At 39.8% G+C, this 26,591-nt stretch overlaps 1 protein-coding gene across 3 annotated transcripts in view; it reads right to left on the reverse strand.

Moving 5' to 3' along the window:
- Nucleotides 1-462: 462 nt before the first annotated feature.
- The window catches only part of LOC126475886 (ketosamine-3-kinase-like), a 58,581-nt gene continuing 32,452 nt past the window's right edge, over nucleotides 463-26,591 (reverse strand). For all 3 annotated transcript variants that reach the window (XM_050103502.1, XM_050103501.1, XM_050103499.1), the window contains 5 exons: nucleotides 16,774-17,112; nucleotides 12,015-12,068; nucleotides 9,101-9,242; nucleotides 8,846-9,020; nucleotides 463-595 (listed from right to left, as the gene is read on the reverse strand). In XM_050103502.1, the coding sequence (XP_049959459.1) occupies nucleotides 532-595; nucleotides 8,846-9,020; nucleotides 9,101-9,242; nucleotides 12,015-12,068; nucleotides 16,774-17,103 (765 nt within the window). In that variant the 5' untranslated portion in view covers nucleotides 17,104-17,112 and the 3' untranslated portion in view covers nucleotides 463-531. The remainder of the gene's footprint in view (nucleotides 596-8,845; nucleotides 9,021-9,100; nucleotides 9,243-12,014; nucleotides 12,069-16,773; nucleotides 17,113-26,591) is intronic.

Here is a 26,591-nt window from a genome sequence, read left to right on the forward strand (position 1 = left end):
TAGATTGCTTAAATTAACTAATGGCATATGGCTTTACATTTATTTGCTACTAGTCGATATCCATTACATTTTATGACATTTTTTCGAATTCACAGTGAATTGTTATGTCTGTCTATTTGGCAAGGCAGGCTGTGGATTTTATTTGTGACTTTTTTTTTTTTTTATGATGTGGCAACAATTTCATTCTGCTATAAAATTTCACAGAATGGAAAAATATCCTTGAACCTCAAGCTTCAAAAATTTGGTGATCCAGGATGCGAGTTTGGTTTATGGAGACATTCTATTATAGGGTGTGGGAAAGGGGTAAGCATCTGTCCCCACTAGGTCACCTTGTACACTAAAATAGAAAAGTGGATCTATCTCTTTAACCTTTATTTTGAAAGTATTTTAACTATTTTTCTGTAATTAACTGATGCGGATAACTTTGAAAACATAGATGTTTTGTGCAATAAATAAAAGCAATTTTAAAAACCTATTCCCTTTATTCAGTTTTGTGTTTTACAGGAACGTATTTACTAATTTGTGCTGCTTTTATTTTAACAATGCCTTCATTATCGATAAGGACTGATTCCTGTATCCTGCACCAAAGTGGTTCCTGTAAAAAAAAGTAAAAAAGAATTAGCTTTTTCATGGTTTTGATATTCTGGTCACCAATAAAAAATATCAATGTATTAACAGTTAGTTTCCTCTGATTTACAAAAATGTGGTCAGTGCACTGACACATCTTTGCTAATGTAAAGAAAAAGAATAAGCTACCAGTTCTATTAAACAAAAAAATTATGTACCTATTTTATTTAAAGTGCAAGACATTTCAGTTCCAAGTGCCAGATAAAGGTAGCCTAACAGAAAGCTGATTGGAGGGATATGTATAGTGTGACAAGATGTAAATTCCAAATTTAAAAGTATGGCACTAATAAGATACCCAAAAAGCCTTGATTATAAAAGGAATATAAAGGAAACTGTTTGAAAAGTCATGACAACCACAGAATTAAGACTTAACTTAGCATAATCAATAATAAAATTATAACATAAAAAATAATCAATTATTGACAATATAACATAAATGGATGGATAAAAAATCTACTCATCAAGCGGCAGCAGGAGAATGCCCACACAAAAAGAGCCAGTGTCTCCTTCTTCTGGCAGAAGAGTTGAAGGGGATAGAAGAGTGGCGAAAAAAAAAAGGACTGGAGAGGTTTAGGGAAAGGGGTAAAGATCAGGAAAGCTGCCCAGAATCCTCGGTCAGGGGACAATGACCGGACAGAATAAGAAGGAAAGATTGATTGTTGGGGACTGCACTATATGAGATTTGAAATCCTAAGAGCTTAAAGATTGAAGACGGGGGAATATATAAGGCAGAAATTACTACTAAAACATTGCGCACGAATTAATAAGTGTGAAAAGCTAACTGTACTTGTATGTAACAGAGTTGGGAGGGGGTACGGAAAAAAATAGACAAGTCAGAAAATTAAAGACATAGAAAATTAAAATGAAGTGAAGAAAGGTGATATTACCATGAAAAAATGCTGAGGCAGACGGAATTAACGTAAATTAAGGCCAGATGGGTGGTGAAGAACAAACCATGTTGCAGCAGTAGTTCCCACCTCCAGAGTTCTGAGAAATGGGTGTCTGTGGGGTGAAACCAGATGGCGTGCATGGTGAAACAGTCACCGAGGTCACAACTGTCATGTAGTAGAGCATGCTCTGCAACAGGATATTGTGTGTTGTCGGAATACACACTCTGCCTATGCCCATTCATTCTGACTACTAACTGAGTGGTAGTCATGCCGATGTAAAAGGCCGAACAGTGTTTACATAACAGCTGGTATATGATGTGTCATTTCACGAGTGCCTCTTCCTTTCACAGTAAATGTTTTGCCAGTTACAGGGCTGGAGTAGGTGGCAGCAGGAGGGTGCACAGGGTACATCTTGCAGCAGAGACAGTCACTGGAGTAGGAGCCATATGGTACGGAGAGGGGTAATGTTTTGCCAGTTACAGGGCTGGAGTAGGTGGCAGCAGGAGGGTGCACAGGGTACGTCTTGCAGCAGAGACAGTCACTGGAGTAGGAGCCATATGGTACGGAGAGGGGTGTAGAAGGAGCATAGGATACTGAGGAGACTGGGAGGGCGACAACAGGCCATACTAGGTGTGGCAGACAAAAACTCAGACAGATTGCAAGTCATGGCCTTTTCAGAGTAGCTAATTATTCTGGTCTTCAATGAAAAACTTCAGATCACGCCACTTGTCACCCAGTATTATCCTGGTCTTGAATGTAATCAGCTCCTTCGACAAGGCCATGACTTCCTAAAATCATGTCCTGAAATGAGATCCATTCTGTCTGAGATTTTGCCCACCACACCTGCAATAGCTTTTCATCACCCTCTCAATCTCCATAATATCCTTGTCAGACTCTATGCCCCTTCTGCACCCATCTCCCTACCCTATGGTTCCTACCCTAATGACTGTCCCCACAGCAAGACTTGCCCTAACACCCTTCTACCCATATTCCAGCCCTGTAACTGGTAAAACATATACTATGAAAGGGAGAGGCACCCGTGAAACAACATGTCATATACTAGCTGTTATGTAAACACTGTCGGCCTTTTACATCAGCATGACTAAAGCTCAGTTACTAGTCAGGATGAAAGGGCATAGGCAGAGTGTGTATTCCGACAACACACAATACCTTGTTGTAGAGCATGCTCTACAACATGACACTAATGAACTCTGTGCCTATTTCACCACAGGCGCCATCTGGATTCTTCCCACACACACCAGTTTCTCAGAACTCCGGAGGTGGGAACTAGCACTACAACATGCCATTGGTTCTCACCACACACCTGGCCTTAATTTAAATTAATTCTTTCCATCTCAGCATTTCTTCTTAGTAATTACTTCTTTCTTCACTTCATTTTAGTTTTCTCCATCTTTCATTTTCTGACTTGTCTATTTTTTTTCCGTACACCCTTCCACCTCTGTTACATACAAGTACAGTTAGCTTTTCACACTTATTAATCCGTGCACAATGTTTCAGTAGTAATTTGTGTCTTATATATTCCCCTATCTTCCACCTTTAAGCTCCTGGGATTTCAAATCTCATCCAGTGCAGTCCCCAACAATCAATATTTCCTGTTTTTTCTGTCCGGTAAGTGTCCCCTGACCTGAGATTCTGGGTGACTTTTCTGAACTGTACCCCTTTCCCTAAACCTCTCCAGCCCTTTTTCTTCACCCCACTTCTATCCCCTTCTACTCTTTTGTCAGAAGAAGAAGCCACTGGCTCCAAAAGCTTGTAAAAGTTAACCTTTTTGTGTGTGCGTTTTCCTGCTCCCGCTTGGTGAGTAGATTTTTTATCTATCCATTTACGTTATATTGTCAATAATAAAATTAAATCTTTATGGCGAATAGTTAAAAGACAAACCGGGAAATCAGTTGTGAAATCAGAGGACTTTGTTAGCAAAGAAAAAATTACTAGATTTTTACAATAACAAATGAGTGTAGTCAGGTAGCCTACACACTTAACGATCGACAATATGGAAAGGATAGATTGCTACTCACCTCATAGAGGAGACGTTGAGTCACTGACAGGCAAATGAAAATGAATGCTAGGCAAATACGAGGGCTATCCACAAAGTACATTACGTTTTGGAATTAAAAATAAATAAAGTATTGGAAATTTTTTTAATTATATACAGATGAAAGCCACACTTAAATACAACTTTTCTACATAGTTGCCATTTAAATTAAGGCACTTATCGTAGCGATGGACGAGCTTGGAAATTCCTTCGTCGTAAAATTCAGCCGCCTGCGCCTTCAACCATGTGGTTACCTCTTCTTGAAGCTGTGCGTCGTCATCAAAACGCTGCATAGCCAACCACTTCTTCATTGCTGGGAATAAGTGGAAGTCGCTCGGTGCCAGGTCGGGACTGTACGGCGGACGAGGAAACAACTCCCGCTTAAAAGATTCGAGAACTTCACGAGTGGCATTTGCCGTATGGGCCCGGGCGTTGTCGTGAATCAGCAAGATCTTTGGGCCCAACTTTCCCCTGCGCTTGTTTTGTATTGCTCTTCTGAGGTTGTGCAGAGTTTGGCAATACCTTTGAGAGTTTATTGTAGTGCCTCTTTCCAGGAAATCCACAAAAATCACACCTTTTCTGTCCCAAAAGACAGTCGCCACGTGGTTGAAGGCGCAGGCGGCCGAATTTTACGACAAAGGAATTTCCAAGCTCGTCCATTGCTACGATAAGTGCCTTAATTTAAATGGCAACTATGTAGAAAAGTATTATTTAAATGTGGCTTTCATCTGTATATAATAAAAAAAATTTCCAATACTTTATTTATTTTTAATTCCAAAACGTAATGTACTTTGTGGATAGTCCTCGTACCTATATTGGATTAAGTCCTCCATGAGATGTAGAAAACACATTCACACACAACTGACACATTGGTCACTGTTATTTCTAGCACAGTTGGGCCTCAGCACTGGGAGATAACAGTGTTGAATGTATTTAGCATTCCTTTTCATTGTGTCAGTCTGTGAGTCAATGTCCCCTTTGCATAGTGAATAGTTATTATTCTTTCCATATAATTGTTATTCCATCTTGGATTTTCCATTGTTTGACACTTAATAATCATTTTCTAACAGTAGCTCTTAGAAAGCAACAAATGTCATGGTGTTGGAGATTGTGCTGGTAACTGGTTTTCATACAATGTAAATAAAATGATGCAGAGTGTTGCATTAAGAAACTCAGGAAGACACACAATGAAACAGCATCTTCACAATAAGGAATAATGATTTCAAATGCACCACATGAATCATCACTAAGGAAAAAAGTGTTCGCTGTAAAGAAGCCCATAATGATGGTAACATGTGGTGTCCACTCTAAAATCTCTTGTAGACCACTCTCTTAACAACTGGGAATACTGAAAACAGTATCATTGCACAATCACTACTGTTTTAAGTTTGTTTGACACAATCAAGCATAGTTTGAAAATAAATGAAAATTAAAAAAACAGTAAAATTCTCACATTTAGTAATAGAAGATGAAGTGTGGCACAGAGATGAATGATGTACTAAACTATAAAAATTTTTATGTTGAAAATTTTGTAGATAATAGATTAACTTCAAACTCAAAGTGAAATCACATTTGGTTGACAACATGTAGCTAACTATAAATAATTTTATGCATATGGGAAGGGAGGGCAGTGAGACAGTAGGGTAGGTGATATGTAATTTAAAAATTCATGCAAATGGTCATCATATTGCCATATTTTTCACTGACAAAGTGGATTATAACTCTAAAATCTGATTCGGTCCATATTGTAGTTAGAGATCACAATTACGATACACGGGACATGCACAGACGAGTAGGGCTGGGGGTGAAATCTAATTTAAGAAATCATATAAATGGTCAGCATGTTGCCATATTTTTCACTCAGAATGTGATATATAGTTGCAAAACCTAATTCGATCCACATCATAGCAAGAGGTTGCAAATATAGTACAAGGAACATGCAAATAACTAGATGAAATACACCCACCAGCAAAAATGACAATTGGAGCTCAGACAGACTTCCATTGCCACAGTACAGCATCTTCACTGCATGGAAATACGTAGAAGTGCCTCCCCCCCTCCCCGACAAAGCCATATAATAATAACAAAAGGAAATTTTACAAGCTGCCAGTTAAATTGTAAGTCTTTAGAATGAACAGCAAAGGATATCCCTAGCATTCTGATCATATAGCCTATCTTAGCCTTCAACTTCATGCTTCCACTAATTTTACTTTAAATAGTAATTATTTCAATTTTGCAGAGCAAATGTGCAATTGGATCACACAACATGAATGAAGGTTGACTCAATACATTTCTGAGAGTCATTTAGATAGAACCCAATGGCGTTATCCATATACAGTCATAGCAACTTTATTTTGGTCCACGAGGAGGATGAATTGTTACATTTATATAAAACATTTTCCTAGAGTTAAATTTGTTATTTCTTCCTCCTAGTTACCTCCACTTACATGAGTGTTATCTGTATATTCTGAAACATGATACACCTAATCCATGTCTGCTTTTAAAGACAACTGCCACTGTTTGTAGTGTTAACTCTTCCTGCCATACAGTCATATACCCACACAAATAAATCAACTTTTACACTGATTAATTTCATAAATAGACTTATCAATTTCACCATGGCTCTTGCTCCACACAACTACCTAACCACAGTGGCCATACGAAAATATTATGTGCTATTTTAATCAGAAAGAATAAATGAAACCAACCACAATTATCAGGAGAGCTTTCCAAAGCTGTCCTGATCCCTTAAGCTTCTTATACAATGAATGAGTGACTGGATGATTAGATTAGAGGTAGTATTCCTGCCATGTAAACTGGCCAATAGCCTCTCAATCTTAGAAGAGTCCACATTTCTATTCGTCAATTTACAGGCCAGATATACTGTACCTCTGGTGTAGGCTTTATATTTCAATAAGTTAGATTATTTGTATCACATCCAAAGGAGCTCTCTGACACATCCCTTTCTGCAAAACAATCTTGTCAAGCCATAACCTACTATACCAGCCATTTTCATTTCAGGATGTAAATAAAAAGGAAAATTGCAGGTCTACACTCCTTCACCTGCAGATGTATGAAGGTGGATCACAGGTACATTTAAAGGTAAGAAAAATCAAACTAGCTTTATGGCTTTCAATCTTATTCTAACTCTAGTAAACATACACAACACAGAAATAAAGAACACATACATTAAATATCCCTCCAGCTGCTGTAAAAAGCAGGGACTGCAAATACCCTCTTTTTCTATTTTCATGTGTCTTATTACTTATCTTTCAACCAACTTCCAACATCACTTCTTAAAATTAGCTCTGCACTTTAACATCGAGATGAGAGTGGAAAGTTTGTGGATGATTTACAAGTTCCAAGTTCATACATGAACAGTATCAACATCCACTGAATTAGGGAGTATCTTAGAGAGGTGTCAAATGAAATTCTGTGAAGTAATCTGACTTTTTAAATTTATTTTCAAGATTTGAAACTTGATTTCTACTGGCAATTTGCTTGTGTAGTTTCTCTGGGTTTTTTTTTTTTTTTTTTTTTTTACTTTGTTCGGTGTTTCACAGTGAAAGAAATTGCTAGTTTTGATCAAATATTGTATCTAATATGCTCAATATCTGCAGAGACAGGTGCAATCAGATTTTCTTGGTCAGAACCCATGATGGAAAAGCTGAAAATAAATATTGGCATTGCTAAAATATTTTCTTATTTCTCAAGATATTTCTACCATTGGATAAAACTACTTGGTGACATATAGTTATCACTCTCTTCTTGTGAGTTCCAAGGAAATCTGTCTTCCGCCACATATTCAAGAATTTTCACACCAGATTGCTTTTAAAAAAATTCTGGTGCACATATTTTGCTTTCTGGACACTCAGTGGTGACTTCTGACAAATTCTGAGTAACACACACATACCTCAAAGCTGTGGTGAGGTTTCAATATTCTTTCAGTGTTCAACCCTAAATGTTTTCTTTCAATTATTTTTATTCTTACACACAAAATACATGATTTTTTAATTTTATATTAAACATGGAATTCTCTCTATAATAATTGTTAAAAATACAAGTTAATATAACCTGCAATAAACTCTTTACAGCAGCAAGAAGTACAGCATTTTAGATCAAACAATGTTTCTGAAACCTACTGACAATATAAATGTAAATGACAAGTTACTATTCCTCACACATCAACAAAAGTGATTCACATGAAGGCAAAGGTCAAAGGTGAGCTTTCTGTGTGTTCCTTTATTGGTCTATTGCATGTGGAGATATGTGAGGGTGGTATCTTAGATTGCTGTATTAACTGATTTACATAATAATGAAAAGGGGAGTAGTCAATATATTGCAATACCCATCCTAATAGAGAACACCCACCTGGTCAGCGCATCCTTAAAGGTGCACGATAACCAAAGACCTGAGCAACCTGCACACAAAAGGTTCCCGATCATATTTAGTACATGTTGGATACTCCCAGTGCTTTCCAGAGCATCTTCGCCTTCAATTAACCCTTAAATCCTGAATCAGTACATTCTTTTGAACATCATGGTGTTATTCTTGGCATGGTTCTACTTGACGTGATGCTATTGCCTTCCTCGTACCAGTCAGTTATAAAAGGGCTTACGATTTAACATGAACTCCATAACATAGCACAAATTGGCATTTTCCACGTACTTAAATCAGTGCCTGAAGTGAACGGAGAAATAAATGACAGATCCTATAATAGATGAAAAGTGGTTTTAAAGAATAGTGGACATAGCTTCCAAATGAGTTGCCTCCTGGCTTTACTAACACTAAGTAGTTTTTAAGAGGGTTGTGCAGATGATTGTTTGAAGATCATATTTCTTATCAGATCTTGGCTGCAATACATCTGTTACATTGTAGGTAGGCTTCAGAAACATTATTTAAAGATGCTGTTCTTTTCTGGAGTTTTTATGAGTTTATTATATGTTACGTTCACCTTGTTTAAAAAATGTACCTAACATTAAATTAACTCTTTTTGAATATTTATATATTCCAGTTCCTACCAGTTTAAAAAATTATGATGAACAGTTTATTTTGATTCCCTATTTAAGAGAGTTAATTACACAAACAACTTTCTAGTTCATATCATTAGCACTGCAAACACACACACACACTACAATGCACTGATTTGTGACAACCACTAGTAATTGTAAATATGTGTCTTCTATGATTATGTTTACATTGTACAGAGCATTGATTTTAGGCATGTGGCTGCAGTTTTCACAATGTACTGTAACAGAGATCAAACACATACCAATGATTCAGATAATTAAACAGTTGGTACAGTTTATTCCTTGTCTCAAACCCAGGTGCTTTAGGGATTACATCAAAGTATGCATCATAAAAAGCTTGGCTGAATCCTCCAAACATTCGAGCAATGCCTAGTTCAAACTCGTGATGTCCATAAAATGATGCTGGATCAAATATAACTGGAAAAAATCCACAAGTGAATTTTAATTGCAATGAATTTCTAATAATTGAAGAATACCTATTACATTTTATTTTGTACCTGGACCAGTTGCAGTTTCTGCTATATTGCCACCCCATAGATCACCATGCAGTAAGGCTGGCTGAATATCCAAACCTTCAAAAAACTTCGGGATCTTCAGCTGGAGCTCTGACCACAGCTCTCGTACTTCAGGATCTCCACACTGTAGATGACAGAAATGTGTGTGGCTGCATAGACCATATATAAATATTGTGACATTTGAAACCAAATCACTGTAAAAGTCACTGTTATACCTTATCTAAGTGTGAAATATGCAAGCAACTGTGGGGAAAAAATCTTTTGGAGAATTATGAGCAAGAACAAAGACTAAACTTTAACAAGTTTTGGTTTGGAATAGTTTCTTCTCAAAGATTCCCAGTATGTTAGCAACATAAATTTAGGTTGGGGTTGTTTGGGTGAGGAGACCAGACAGCAAGGTCATCGGATTAGGGAAGGAAGTCGGCCGTGCCCTTTCAAAAGAACCATCCCGGCACTTACCTGGAGTGATTTACGGAAATCACAGAAAACCTAAATCAGGATGGCCGGACGCGGGACATAAATTTAGGATCTGTACTCAATCTCTATCCTCTTCATCAACAGTAACAATCACAGATTGCTGACGGTGTTCCACATGCCTTTTTAAGTGTGAATAATTCTGTAAAAATTAACAACTAAGTGAGGTGGCGCAGTGGTTATCACATTGTACTCGCATCCAGGAGAATGACTGTTCAAACCCGCATCCAACCATCCTGATTTAGGTTTTCTGTGATTTCCCTAAATTGCTTCAGGCAAACGCCAGGATGGTTTCTTTCAAAGCGCACAGCCAATTTTCTTCCCCATCCTTCCCTAACCCCATGGGACCGATGACCTTGATGTTTGGTCCCCTCCCCCCAAATCAACCAACCCAAGTTAACAGCAGCAGTGTTGCCTGTGATCCATGCCAGGATGGACTGAGTGAAGGTAATGAACATTTCAAAATAGGAGAATTGGAGAGAGGAAAATTGGAGAGAGTACTCTTAGCCCAAGTACAGAGAGATAGATCATGACATCCATCTGGTAGAGAATAAGGGAATGTAATGGGAAGTTGTAAGTTATATTTCACTGCTGGCTATTAAAACTGCAACATCATGAAGACAGAATACAACAAATGACAAATTGGCATGAAATGTGCAGGAAACTTGGATATGCAAATGGTCCGAAATTCACTACAACCACAGAGAGTAGGTAGAGTAACACCATCTTCATTCTGCGCTTAAGAAAACGTTTAAGCAGCAGGTTACTCATTCAAAAATTGCATTTGAATGTTGGTTGTTTGTGAGAAGATTGTGTTATGCCTCACATACGAAAGAGTAATGTCCGCCAGCATTAGACTGCGAAAGGATCATGGCCTATGAACACTGCAGTTTATCATTCCACAATATTGCTGCTTATATCAGTTAGGATCTCACAAATGTCATACAAAAATAGAATTGATGTGATCAAGAAGCCCATACTCAACTCCATGAAGAATCTCAGGAGCACCATGAGACTACTGACCAAAAGCACAGACATGTTGTTCACTAGGCGCTGCACCATCGTACAGCAATGTCACGTACTTTCCATCAGGAACTGGGCTTGTTTGCAGCTAGATAAGTAGTACCATGGACAGTCAGAATGATGACCACTGCGCAGGTTCCCTTGACGCAGCAGAAGAGAAAGTTGTGCCAATGACAACACTGGACACAGGAGTGCCACCACCTTGTTTCTCTGACAAGCTATGGTTCTGCTTACAACTTCATGCTAGATGTATCCATGCATGGAGGCTCTGCGGGAATAAACACGGCAAGATTGCATTTGTCATTGTCATACAGGCCCAGCACCTGATGTGATCATACAGGATGCCATTGAGTGCAGAACTTGATCACCTCTGGCTCACGTAGCTGTTAATTTGTTTCTGAAATATTGAGGTCAGTGGCTGTGCAGTATTTTTGGGGTCTTGAGATGTTGCCTTTCAACAAGGTGATGCAAGACTGAATGTTGCCCATGCCATCTTGATTTGCCTCAGTACAGAGGATGTCCAACTGTTGCATGTTCTCAAGGTCTCTCATCCATTGGAAACATGTGGCCATGGGATGTGGATACGACTGGTAAGCAACCACCGACAGCAACTGTTAATATTTTACTTATTCACCCTAGAATGTTATATGTACACAAGGAAATTTTCATTATTTGCTATTCTTCCTGGTGCTGAAATTTTGCAGTATAATGTATTCTCTTTGTCATTTAGCAATTTGCAGAGTATGAATATAAAAAGCAAAACAGTCCTCACTCCAAGGTTGGTTCGAGCACCACCATGCTGCACTAGGTGTCGTCCTATTGATTTCTTCCAACCTTTGAAATAAGTGATCCAGCCAGTTATACTGGAGAATCGCAAAACCTCAAAGAGACACTGGAAATTACTGAATTAAGCATAGAAATTTGCACTGGTTGTGGTGTGCTGCAGATATGAAATCTAGTATATTTATACAAAGTAGAAACACAATTACAGGTGGTCGCATGAGGTGGGGAATATCCTCTGGCTTCCCAAGCATTTGCCCGAAGTGATTCAGGAAAACTGTCCATAACCGAAGACAGGATGGCTGGGTAAGTTTTTGAGCCCTGTTCCTCCCTTTTTGATCATTCATAGAAATATCGATTATTTTAGACTATGTGCCACTATAGAAATAAAATTGTTGCTATGCTTCAGAGATTACCCTCTTACTGAAACTCTATAAAACCGGTTCAACTTTTCCCAACTGATCTGGGCCAATCCAGAGCAAGAAAAGAGATGGCGACCCAAACTTTACAGTAAAAGAGTTTTTTCTTCAAGTAATTAATAATGACATCTAGTAAAGATTGCCAAAGACATACAGATTTTCAAATGCTGCAAACAGCAACATGTTTGGCTCATACTTACATTTTTCTCAACAAGCCTGACTTGATGGTCAAGTCTGTTTCTTGCAAAGAATGTCTGAAAAATACAGCAACAATGGAATTACTATTTTAATCACTGCAGAAATACAATTACAGCTATGTATAAGACCATGTAATAAGAAATCTTAAAGAACTACTGCAACTACTACTAACAGTAAGTACAAGACATCAAGTTTTCCCATGCTGATAATGCATGGTGTCCTCTCAGGTATGTCACAGACTAACTGAACATGTACTTCAGGGAGCACTTGATGATTACAAGTTCTGTTAGTGAAATGCTGTGCCAATCAGATAAGGAAAAATTGATGACACATTCAAGAGAACATCATGCAAGAGAGCGGGTAAAAAAACTGTTTATTTCCTACACATAATAATTAAAATGAGACATGTTATGAAATTTAGACTCTAAAACATTTAAGGCTTTTAGGATATACAGACAGCAAATGGAAAACTGTCCATGGTATTTCAATGGGAAAGCCAACTTTCAGACTATATGTACACTAAGGTTAAAATGAGCTTTTCAAAGACAGGACTATCTCTTAATTGTATTATTACTTGAATAGCAACAGTCAACAATTTGCAAATAGTCTCACTGACAACAGGAATAAAACTGTCTGTAAGTAGGCACTCCCTACCATAAACTTGCCAATAACAATTCCCACTTCAGTTAGCCTGGCCACCCACTGAGTGTGTATTTGGTAGACTCATTAGTCGGCCAATCGTTCAAGCTCATCCACTGTAGCCAATTAAAGACACAGAGTCAGCCACCAATTAATACAAGTGACCTACATCATTAAATTATCAGGAGCAAATACATGTCTTGTGAGACAAAGTGTCCAGTGAAAAGACAGGAGTACTGGCTGAAACCTACACTAACAAAGTAACCTATACTTCTGTGACACCTGGGCAGTGCTCGTGCAGGTTTTCAAGTGTTAAGAGAAAAATGGTCACTGCTGGTAACAAAGCTACATGACTGGAAACAATAGCCTACAGAGTTGTGACAACAAAAGAGGTGTTGCCACAGAGAGGTATTCAAAACCTCATGCACGACTGGTCACAGTAGATAAGTGAAGCAACCATCTAAAGAGCACTTTTAAGTGTCAGGGTTCTTCTTTCATTGTACGGACTACAGGAGAATTTCGTCACTAAGATGAAGCACAGGAGGGCAACAGGAGAAAATGTTTTGACTCTACAGGTTGGCCACAGAAACATTTATAGCACCATCACATAATGTACACAAAGCATAAAGGAAATGTTTCGTTTATGACAGTGTGCAGTTATATGTGAAATATAATGTGTAGATGGCCACAGTCTGCATATGGTCGGTTTTATTTGGATCAAAGAAGTGTATCTGTTGCATTTTAATCAGTGTATCTTGAAGAAAACTCTTCTTCTCGAAAAAACACACTGCTCCCACACAGCATGTAGCCAGAACATTCACTGCTCAATGATCAAGGAGATATACTGAGGGATAGGACTGTGACAGGTACAGCTTACTGTTCTTCATTGAGAAGAAATTGTTGCAATTAATATCTAAGTGCATATTTTCTGTAATATTTAAGTGCATGTTTTCTGTCAACAGGAGCACTCTTTGAAGAACTGTAGGAGACCCATGAGAAAGTTACAGACACTGTCTTCCTAGGCAGCAACTGTAGCTGTTTTCCAAGAAATGGGTCACCACATGATAAAATCTTTTTGAGTGATCAGCCAAGTGGTGGTGTCATCTTGCTACAATGTTTCAATGAGTTTCATACCCACCACCTTTAGGTAGAGGACCATTTGAAGATAATGGTTATGATGCTCACTGAAATACTGCAACAAAATGAGACCATCACTAAGCTGATTACCCAAGAAAACCTGCAGTCACATTAGTCATAACATGTTTATATGCTCCTCAGCTTCCATAAAGGTAATTAAACATGGAACACCATTAGACACTAGCAGCAACGAGTACCCAACTGGACTGAGTATGTTCAACTAATTCCATTTCACTGGGATCAATCCTTCAATCAGCCATGTTCACCCTAGTTAGGCATGTGAAATTGCTGAGCAAATACACTGATAAGCCGGAACATTATGATCACCTTTAGAATGGATAACAGCAGCAATGTATCGTGGCATGGAAGCAATGAGGCCTTCATAGGTCGCTGGAGGGAAATAGCACCACATACGCACAAACAAGTCACCTAATTCCCGTAAATTCCGGGGAGGGGGCAATGAGTTCTGACACTGCATTCAATCACATCCCAGATGTGTTCGTTCAGTTCAGATCTGGTGTTTCTCAAACCACTCCATCACACTCCAGGCCTTGTTACATGATGAATTATCTTGCTGCAAAATGTCATTGCCATTGAGAAACATGATCATCATGAAGGGGGGTGTGTGTTCTGCAATCAGTTCAAATGGTTCAAATGGCTCTGAGCACTATGGGACTTAACATCTTAGGTCATCAGTCCCCTAGAACTTAGAACTACTTAAACCTAACTAACCTAAGGACATCACACACACCCAGGCCCGAGGCAGGATTCGAACCTGCGACCGTAGCAGTCCCGCGGTTCCGGACTGCAGCGCCAGAACCGCTAGACCACCGCGGCCGGCTCTGCAATCAGTCATGGTGCCTTGCATGAGCTGCACTGGACCCATGGATGCCCATGTGGATGTTCCTCAGAGCATAATGGAGCTGCCATCAGCTTGTCTCCATCCCAGAGTACAGGTACGAAGGAGCTGTTCCCCTGGAAGACTATGGATTCACACCCTCCCATCGGCATGGTGAAGAAAGCATTGGGATTCATCAGACCATGCAACACTCTGACCCTGCACCAACATCCAGTGCCAATAAGCACTTGCCCATTTCAGTCAAAGTTGCTGGTGTCGTGGTGTTAACATTGGCATATGCATACCACAGTTTACCGCCTGTTTAACCAGTCTGCCCAGCCTACAACATTCGACATCTGTAATGAGGGGGGGTCACCCAACTCCATGTCTGGACATGGTTTCACCACATGTTGAAGACACTCACCACAGCACTCCTCAAACATCCGACAAGTCGTATAGTTTCCGAAATGCTCAAGCCAAGCCTCCAGGCCATAACAATCTGCTGTCAGTCAAACTAGATAGATTGCAAGCCTTCCCCATTCTACACATGGACAGCTTGCTCACTGATACTATATGCACCCTGCGTGTGTCTGACTAGCAGTCATTGATCGCCAGGCCATACTGCTGTCACCTAGACGGGCTTATATTGAGATTAAGTCAGTGGTCATAATGTTCTGGTTGATCAGTGTATGTTTCCAGTGGACGACCAGCTTTTATCAGTTCAAGAGCCAGCTCCAGATTGTACTTTTAAATAAGGCTGGTAATGATTACACCCCTTCTGCTTCCAATAACATTTTCGAGTGCACTCCTATTCCAGAGGATCTGTCACAAGATAGCATGACAGTAGTGTGTTACAGACAATTACCAGTGATTCTCAAGTCTTGGTATCAATTATCATGCAACAGTCTATTAATATGTTGCAACAATCACAATCTAAGAGCCATCTATAACCTATCAGTTTCAAGACACTGATTTACAGAACATCGCTATCTACTTCACAGTTAGGGACTGATTCTCAAACTCTATTTAATCATGACCCTTAATTTCCCCCATCATTACCCCCTCAGACTGTTATTTATGTTCAGATTCTGCTCCAACTATGTCCTTCAAACATTGCGCTCTCCATCTTATCCTCTTAAGGTACGATTGCTGAACTTTGTCTTTCCAATGATTTCCATGACAACATTGCAGTAGATAATTTATTTTCCTTAACTTACTACAATACTAATTTATTTATCTCAAGAAAGATACTATGCATTTCCCATAAATCTAACATATCACCCTTTGACCTGTAAATATATTTCTTCATTGCATATATCAAGGAAGGAAGGAAGATTGTAAGATTAGGGTGGGTTTAACATTCTGTTGACATCGAGGTCATTAAAGATGGAGCCCAAACTCAGAATATTTCAACAATGGGGAAGGAAACCAGCTGTGTCCTTTCAAAGGAGCCTTCCTGGCATTTGCCTGTAGCAATTTACAGAAATTACAGAAAACCTAAATTTTGATGGCCGGACATGGATTTGAACTGTTTTCCTCCAAAATGTAGGACCAGTTTGCTACCCAATGTACCATCTTGTTCGGTCTGCATATATGAAACATCTCTAATGTGATGATGACCTTTGTTTATAGGACCAAATTGCGCAGTTACTGGTCAATGGGATAACCAACTGTTTTCCATTCCAGAATACCAGACGTGGCAGTAAAATGTGAGGCAGGTCCAATGAGAGAAGTCGTAAGTAGGATGCTTGGGTTTCTGATCTGCTGTGGTAGTAGTACAGTGGCTGTTTGTTTCCAAGTATCTGGGCAGAGAGAGGGAGAAGCATACCCCTCACAAGGTCTGTGGGGAAGGAGACTCCGCTCTTGCGCCGCCCCCCCCCCCCCCCCCCCCCCCCCCCGTGCACCCATGAAAGTTATTTAGAAAATGTCGATGCTGGTAAGAGAGGCTGCTCTAAGCTGAAAATGGTATGTAGGGCAGTGTCCAAATACAGTTCCTTCTTTTTGTTGACCGAAGTGGGACATCTCTTATCCATAAATTACTTTATTATTTTATTGTGTAGATGACAAATAATTTTTATACTGATCCCTCTAAGGTATTTATATTACTTACAAATATAGATTTAATATTAACCATAAATTTTACTTACTGGCCAGTCACCGCACCATTCATTTTCTAAAGGAATGTAGCCACAGCAGGTGGTCACATGAAATCCAAATTTTTCAACATAAGAAACATTTTCCTCCTGTCCCACATAACCTTGTGATGCCTTTGTCTTTAGTTCACTGTTATGTAAATGCAATCTGGCCAGTTCTTGTCCAAGCTGCTTTGAGAATTTGCTTAATGTTTTCATGTCAACATACTCTAAAACTAAGACAGATCCACCACGAGGATTGTCTAAGACCACAATAGGTTGTGGAACACGCACTGTATTAGTTGCTGCTATAGTTTTAAGGCTCTCTAATTCACCATCAAACATCAGTCTCGCCTGCACAGAAAATAGGAAGAACACCAATAAAAAAGAAATTTGCACAGGCTTTTTTGCTTAAAATCAACAGTGTAGAAAAATATGTCATAATTATGAAGTAAATACGGCTTTAAGATGGAGGAAAGAAGATTAGGTTTAATAGCCCATTGATGATTAGATCATTAGTGATGGAGCACAATCTCAGACTGTAGAGGGATGTGGAAGGATAATGGCCATGTCCATTTCAAAGGAACCAAGCTCATTTGCCTTAAGCAATTAAGTGAAACTTAAAGTTACTGCTTTAATAGAGTATGTAAACAATGCCAACATGTTCTTAATCAGAGAGAGACTATGGTTATTACATAGAAAATATTCTGATAAGCAGCAAAGTATAAGGAATATTTTTCATCTGCACCACTTGGCAGACAGGTTTGTTGAACCTTATAACTACATAAAGGTGAGAAAATTCGATTTTTTTTTTTTTTTCCTGTCCATCTCAGTTGCGTTGATTACTGGTTTCAGGCTGACATACTCATTCTCAAACCCCACAACTTGCTATTAACCATAATTATTCATACAATATGGTGCCAAATGTGTGGCTCCTGAAGAGGGGCAACAGTCTGAGTGATTGACTGAACTGGCCTTGAAACATCAACCAAAACAGCATTGCTGAGCTGGTAGTGTGAACGGGTGAAAGGAAGGGGGAAACTACAGCCATAATTTTTCCTGAGGGCATGCAGTTTTACTGTATGGTTAAATGATGATGGCATCCTCTTGGGTAAAATATTCTGAAAGTAAAATAGTCCCCCATTTGGATCTCTGGGCAGGGGCTACTCAGGAGGACATCATTATCTGGAGAAACACAATTGGCGTTCTATGGGTATGAGTGTGGAATGTTAGATCTCTTCGTCTGTTAGGTACATTAGAAAATTTAAAAAGGAAAAGAGATAAGTTAAAGTTACATATAATGGGAATTAAGGAAGTTCGATGGCAAGAGGAACAGGACTTCTGGTCAGGTGAATACAGGATTATAAATACAAAATCAAATATGGGTAATACAAGAATAGGTTAGATAATTAATTAAAAAATAGGAACACAGATAAACTACTATGAACAGGATAGTGAGCGCATTATTGTAGCCAGAATAGGCACGAATTCCATGCCTACCACAGTAGTACAAGTTTATATGCCAGCTAGCTCCACAGATGCTGAAGAGATTGAAGAAATACATGATGAGGTAAAAGAAATTATTTAAATCATTAAGGGAGATGAAAATTTAATAGTCATGAGGGACTTCAATTCAATAGTGGAAAAAGGAAGAAAAGGAAAAGTGGTAGGTGAATATGGACTGGGGATAAGGCCCACAATTAATGCTTTCGGCCATTGGCCTTTGTCAACAATTGACACATATACGTGTGCGCACACACGACTGCAGTCTTAGGCAACTGAAACCACTCTGTGAGCAGCAGCACCAGTGCATGATGGGGGTGGTGACTGGGTAGGGGTAAAGAAGTGACCGGGGCGGGGAGGGGGAGGGATAGTATAGTGGAGGTGGCATACAATGAAGTGCTGCAGGTTGGATGGAAAGCAGGGGAGACATTGGGGTGGATGGGTGGGTGGGGGGGGTGGGGTGGGGGGGTGGAGTAGTGGAGAAGGAGAGAAATAAAAAGACTGGGTTTGGTGATGGAATGGCGGCTGTGTAGTGCTGGAACGGAAACAGGGAAGAGGCTGGATGGGTGAGGACGTGACTAACGAAGGTTGAGGCCAGGAGGATTACGGGAATGTAGGATGTATTCCAGGGAAAGTTCCCACCTGCCCAGTTCAGAAAAGCTGGTATTGGTGGGAAGGATCCATATGGCGCAGGCTGTGAAGCAGTCACTGAAATTGAGGATATCATGTTTGGCAGTATGTTCAACAACAGGGTGGTCCACTTGTTTCTTTGCCACAGTTTGTCTGTGGCCATTCATACTGACAGACAGCTTGTTGGTTGTCATGCCTACAGAGGATGCAGCACAGTGATTGCAGCTTAGCTTGTAGACCACATGACTGGTTTCACAGGTAGCCCTGCTTTTGATGGGATAGGTGATGTTATTGACCAGACTGGAGTAGGTGGTAGTGGGAGGATGTACGGGACAGGTCTTGCATCAAGGTATATTACAGGGGTATGAGCCATGAGGTAAGGGACTGGGAGCAGGGGTTGTGTAAGGATGGACATGTATATGTGTAGGTTCAGAGGACAGTGGAATACCACTGTTGGAGGGGTGGGAAGGATAGTGGGCAGGACATTTCTCATTTCAGGGCATGACAAGAGGTAATCGAAACCCCGGCAGAGAATGTAATTCAATTGCTCCAGTCCTGGGTGGTACTAAGTTACCAGGGAAATGCTCCTCTGTGGCCAGATGATGGGACTTCAGGAGGTGGTAGGAGACTGGAAAGATAAGGCACGGGAGATTTGTTTTGTTTTGTTGTGCCTATCTGCAACTCAGCATCTCCGCTATGTGGTGAGCAGCAACTTTCCTTCTCATAATATTGTTACATTCCATCCTCGATTTTCAATTGTTTGATAAAAGAAGGTTGCACAAATGGAAGATACCTGGAGACATAGGAAGGTTTCAGATAGATTATATAAGGGTAAGACTGAGATTTAGGAACCAGGTTTTAAATTGTAAGACATTTCCATGGGCAGATGTGGACTTTGACCACAATTTATTGGTTATGAACTGTAGATTAAAATGGAAGAAACTGTAGAAAGGCATGAATTTAAGGAGATGGTACCTAGATAAACTGAATGAACTACAGGTTGTAGAGAGTTTCAGAGGGAGTAGTAGGGAACGATTGACAAGAACAGGGGAAAAGAACACAGCAGAAGAAGAATGGGTAGCTTTGAGAGATGAAATAGTGAAGGCAGCAGAGGATCAAGTAGGTAAAAAGACAAGGGCTAGTAGAAATCCTTGGGTAAGAGAAGAGAGACTGAATTCAATTGACGAAAGGAGAAAATATAAAAATGCAGTAAATGAAGCAGGCAAAAAGGAATACAAAAGTCTCAAAAATGAGATTGCCAGGAAGCAAAAACAGTTAAATGGGAATGGCTAGAGGATAAATGTAAAGACGTAGAAGCATATATCACTACGGGTAAGATAGATGCAACCTACAGAAAAATTAAAGAGACCTTTGGAGAAAAGAGAACTACCTGTATGAATATCAAGAGCTCGGATGGTAAACCAGTCCTAAGCAATGCAGGGAAAGCCGAAAGGTGGAAGGAGTATATAGAGGGTCTCTACAAGGGCAATGTACTTGAGGGCAATGTTATGGAAATGGAGGAGGACATAGATGAAGATGAGATGGGAGATATGAGTAGAAACAAGGCCCCGGGAATAGACAACATTCCATTAGAGCTACTGATAGCCTAGGGAGAGTCAGCCATGACCAAACTCTTCCATCTGACGGGAAAAATGTATGAGACAGGCGAAATACCCTCAAGCTTCAATAAGAATACAATAATTCCAGCTCCAAAGAAAGCAGGTGCTGACAGGTCTGAAAATTAGCAAACTATCAGTTTAATGAGTCACAGTTGCAAAATACTAACACGAATTCTTTACAGGTGAAAGGAAAAACTGGTAAAGCCGACCTTGAGGAAGATCAGTTTGGATTCCGTAGAAATGTAGGAAAACACACGAGGCAATACTGACCCTATGACCTTTCTTACAAGGGAACCTCCCCATCGCACCCCCGTCAGATTTAGTTATAAGTTGCCACAGTGCATAGGCCTTGTAAAACTGAACACAGATCAATCGAGAAAACAGGAAGAAGTTGTGTGAAACTATGAAAAAATAAGCAAGATATACAAACTGAGTAGTCTATGCACAAGATAGGCAACATCAAGGCTAGATTGAACTCAGGAGCGTCATGGTCTCGTGGTTAGCGTGAGCAACTGCGGAACGAGAGGTCCTTGGTTCAAGTCTTCCTTCGAGCGAAAAGTTTAATTTTTTATTTTCAGACCACTATCAAAGTTCAGGCACTCACACATAATCAACTTTGCTCTCCAAAATTCCAGGACATGTTCAGATTTGCTTGGACATATGCAGGGTTTGATGGTCTACACACGGAAAAACTTGAAAACGTTAAAAACATATGTTTTGACAGGGCACAGGGAAAAGTGTGAAACTGTTGGATTCATTTGTTGCAGTTTATGTGACAAACTCTTATGTTTTCATCACTTTTTTGGGAGTAATTTTCACATCCAAAGAAAACCTAAATCGGGCAAGGTAGAAGAATCTTTTTACCCATTCGCCAAGTGTACTACAAGTTAGGTGGGTCGACAACATATTCCTGTCATGTGACGCACATGCCGTCACCAGTGTCGTATAGAATATATCACATGTGTTTTCCTGTGGAGGAATCGGTTGACCTATGACCTTGCGATCAATTGTTTTCGGTTCCCATTGGAGAGGCACGTCCTTTCGTCTACTAATCGCATGGTTTTGCGGTGCGGTCGCAAAACACAGACACTAAACTTATTACAGTCTCGTCTCATCAATGAACGAATGGACAGATCATAACTTTGCGAAAATCAAAAACAAACTTTTCGCTCGAGGAGAGACTTGAACCAAGAACCTCTCATTCCGCAGCTGCTCACGCTAACCACGGGACCACAGCGCTCCTGAGCTCAGATTAACCTTGATGTTGCCTATCTTCGCATGGACTACTCAGTTTGTATATTTTGCTTATTTTTTCATAGTTCCACACAACTTCTTCCTGTTTTCTCGATTGATCTGTGTTCAGTTTTTCAAGGCCTATCCACTGTGCCAACTTATAATTAAATCTGAGGGGGGTGCGATGGGGAGGTTCCCTTGTTAGAAGCTAGACAAATTTACATTTATAGCATTTGTAGACTTAGAGAAAGCTGTGGACAATGTTGACTGGAATACTCTCTTTCAAATTTTGAAGATGGCAGGGGTAAAATACAGGGTTCAAAAGGCTATTTACAATTTGTACAGAAACCACAGGGCAATTACATGAGTCAAGGGGCATAAAAGGGAAGCAATGGTTGAGAAGGGAGTGAGGCAGGGTTGTAGCCTATCCCCGATGTTATTCAATCTGTATATTGAGCAAGCAGTAACAGAAACAAAAGAAAAATTGTGGGTAGGAATTAAAATCCAGGGATGTTTGCCGATGACATTGTAATTCTGTCAGAGACAGCAGTACTTGGAAGAACAGTTGAACAGAATGGACAGTGTCTTGAAACAAGGATATAAGATGAACATCACCAAAAGCAAAACAAGGATAATGGAATGTAGTCGAATGAAATCAGGCGATGCTGAGGGAATAGATTAGGAAATGAGACACTTAAAGTAGTAGATGAGTTTTGCTACTTGGGCAGCATAATAACTGATGATGGTTGAAATAGAGAGGATAATAAATGTAGACTGGTGATGATGAGGAAAGCATTTCCGAAGAAGAGAAATTTGTTAACATTGTGTACAGATTTAAGTGCCAGGAAGTCTTTCCTGAAAGTATTTGTATGGAGTGTAGCCATGTATGGAAATGAAACATGGATGATTAACAGTTGTGACAAGAAGAGAATGGAAGCTTTTGAAATATAATGCTACAGAAGAATATTGAAGATTAGGTGGGTATATCACGTAACTAATGAGGAGGTACTGAACGGAATTGGGAAGAAGAGGAATTTATGGCACAACCCGATTAGAAGAAGGGATCGGTTGGTAGGACACATTCTGAGGCATCAAGGGATCACCAATTTTATACTGGAGGGAAGCGTGGAGGGTACAAATCATAGAGGGGGCTAAGAGATGGATACACTCAGCAGATTCAGAAGGATGTATGTTGCAGTAGTTACTCAGAGATGAAGAGGCTTGCACAGGATAGAGCAGCACGGAGAACTGCATCAAACCAGTCTTTGGATTGAAGACGACAACAAGAACATGGTGGCAAAAGACACAAACAGCTTCTGCACAGCAAAGCATACAGTGGGTACCAAGTACCCTCACTCATCTTAGCCTATGACTTGCAATAGACACATAGGCTACGATTAATGATGGTACTTGTTGCCCACTGTATACTTCGTTGTGCAGAAGCTGTTCATGCATTTTGGCACCATACTGTATGAATAATTACGGTTAACAGCAAGGTGTGTGGTTTGAGAATGGGTGTGTTAGCCCAAAACCGGTAACCACAACAGCCAAATTTTATATCAATGCAACTGAGACGGGCAAAAAAATCCTTAATGTGGAGACCCTCAAGGGTGTATTACAAATCATAGTTAAACAAAACTACATAATACATACTTACACATAAAGATACATTCGTTTCACAGATCCTAAGTCAAATGGTTCTCAATGAAGTAGAATAAGCCCATTTTCTAACAACTTTCACATGATCCTCCTGTCTGAAGCCCTCTGTACCTGACTATCTCTTGGGAGATAAGCTTCTTAGGATTGGTAGGCTAAACAGGCATGGTGTGTGGAAGTCCGCATTTATATAAATACAGTTCAAACATAAAGTCTTAAGCCCACTGAACCCTAATCAAGAAACACAGGCATAATTCACATTCACCAAAATCAGTCTGTAGAGCTGCAAGTTCTTAACTGATGTCTTCTATTAGCCATCAAAACCCAGCAAAATGATACCCTTCCAGTAGAAACTACATTCACTTCAGTGCCAATAGCAACACATCACCATATACGGGACGTAAACATACTCCCCCTGCAATAAACATGATGGTTTCATTGCAGCAACATGAAAATTCTTCCATTATAAGCCACACACCAAACACAGCACAGATACACCCATTAATGCATTGTTGGTGATTATAATTGCAACACCTTGAAAATGGAGTTCAACAGACATCAAATTGACACAAAGTGTACTATACATTTGAGTATGCAAATGAATAGATTTCAATGCCACCACAAAAAGTAGTAGCAGTAATGCCATCTACTTTCTGCATTTAAGGAAGGTAGCACAAACGATTTGTCATTCAGAAACCACATTTGAATGTTGGCTGTTAGTAATAAAGTCTTGTTAGACGGAGAAATGTTTACCAGTAGGTAACAGAAATCGACAGAGGGTGTCTCATGGCTAATCAAGACTGTGATCAGCTCTTCTGCAATACTGTTGCTTGCATTGGTTGGTTTCACATGACTACGAAATTGATGGTGAACCCATCAATTTCGTAGTCATGTGACACTCTCCTGAACAGAGAGAGATATTCAACTCCATGCAGGCTCTCAGCAGCCCCACATGAATAGCGCCTAAGAGGATCAGCATATTGTTCATTTGGCCACACAGGACTGTCCAGCCATCAATGTAACTTGTCTCAGGAAACGAGCTTGTTTGCATCCAGAAAAGTATCCACATGGACACTGCAATGATGTCTTGAGCACCAAGGAAAGTAAACACAGCAATCATTGTTTGACTTCCCTTGACACAGCAACAAAAAGACGCTTGCAGAGAGTTGTGCACCCAACAACACTGGATGCAGAGTGGCATCACATCGTCTTTTCAAATATGCCCCAGTTCCGAATAAAGCATCATGACGGACATATCCGTGTATCGAGTCTTTGAGGAGAACAAAATCTGCCTGATTGTATTTGTCATCATCACATGGACGCAGCACCTGCCATGATGGTATAGAGTGCCACTGACTACAAAACTCCATCAAACTCTGGCTTGCATATCCAGTAATTTGAACAAATGTGTTGCATTTCTAACATGTTAAGGACAGTGGCTGTGTAAAATTTTTGAGATTTCCTTAATTTTATACTCCCACGAAACAACATGTTGCTCATGCTGTCCTGATTTACCTCAGAACGAGGATATCTGACTGTCACGTTGGCCAGGACATTCTTCAGATCTTCACCCAATGGAAACATTTAGTCAATGGGTTGTGAGAGACTGGCATGCCACCATTGCACAGCAGTTACAATTAATGAGCTCTGAAGAGAACTGAAGCAGCACGGAATGACATACCTGTGACTGTTACAAAGCTCAGTTCAGCGCAATGACCAGCTCAGTTAGACTTATTGCTGTCCACAATACATGAAATTTCGTTATTCGTTATCCTTCTGGGTGTTTCAATTTTATTGACTATCTGTGTAGAGTAATCGCAACAATAAAGATCAACAAAGAGCAACCTGTCAACCTTCAGCTCTAGCTATTTTAGTCTATTTCTCACAGCCCTCAAAGCTCAAATCAGGTCACATATGCACTGTGTCACTATGTCAGTGGATTGCTCAGCAGTCCGATGGCACCAAACAATTAGAAAGCCCAAAACAGATGGCAAGATACATGAACTTATTGATAAGCTCATGGCCCTCAACAACAAGCATGCTCTGATATGTACAATCCAAGTAAGAAAAATTTCTACCCTCAGTTGACAACTGACTTAAATCAAAGGATGTACAATAGGGATGCTCCTCATAGACATTTCAAGTCAAATCTTAAGGCTGAAGACCACAAAGTACAGAGGAACATCATTTTACATTCTCTGATTTTAAGTTTCTCACAATTCTAAACCATAAATTTGTAGCCCCTATGAAAAACCCATAAGGTCAATGCTAAAAATTCCCCGGTTTTACATTTCTTCCTCATAAGGTTAACCTCCATTCTAAGTTCATACTCAATGTCTCGCTTGACTTCATCCCGTTTCCTTCCTACTGACATTTGATGTGACTGAATGTGTTATAAGTGGAACAAAAGACAGATGGTTTGCACGACATACGACGGTGGAGCTCAGAGAGTATTTTAGGCCGTTGTGGATAGGGGAGTCATGAGAGAGGAAATGTTGACGTAATCCACGATAAGTGCTGCCAACACAACTTGCAACATTTAGCTTCACCACACAATTATGATACAACTACTGCTAGTTTGCAGTGGTAATGGAAAAACATGACAGTCAACATGAAATGTTTCGGATCAGGCCAATACGTAATGAAGGGGTCCAGCCACCAACTTTTCTTATGCCAAGTATAACTCAGTCTCATCTATTTGCGTGTATTTCTGATGTACTGTATTCAGCAACAATACCAATCATCAATCTTTAAATGCAAACACTGAGTCTCGAATAATATGCTCGGTCATAATCGAGAAAATGTCGCCCATTTCTGGGTAGTGAACTCTTATTGGCTTGAGACTTGTTCAATCATCATATAGCCAATGCAGGCACTACACCACAATAACACACATAAATTGAGCTTGCCTACTCTAAATGCGGTGAGAGGAGAGTGGCCCTTCAGTGACGGGAATGCAGTTAGGCGTGAAAGCATTTTTTGAAGTACTGAAAATATATACTTTTCGTACAGATGATGTGGTACGACAGGGATGTCACACAGAAATAGAACAAGAGTTTTGCGATAGCACATTTTAACGACTTTCATGCTGAAATCTGACACGATACAGTTGCAACAACTACATACACTACTCACATATATACTTTGCACCATGCAAACCACACATTGCAGTTCGTAAAGAATGGCAGCGGT

Source organism: Schistocerca serialis, chromosome 1, assembly GCF_023864345.2.
Source record: "Schistocerca serialis cubense isolate TAMUIC-IGC-003099 chromosome 1, iqSchSeri2.2, whole genome shotgun sequence".
NCBI classification, from domain to species: domain Eukaryota; kingdom Metazoa; phylum Arthropoda; class Insecta; order Orthoptera; family Acrididae; genus Schistocerca; species Schistocerca serialis.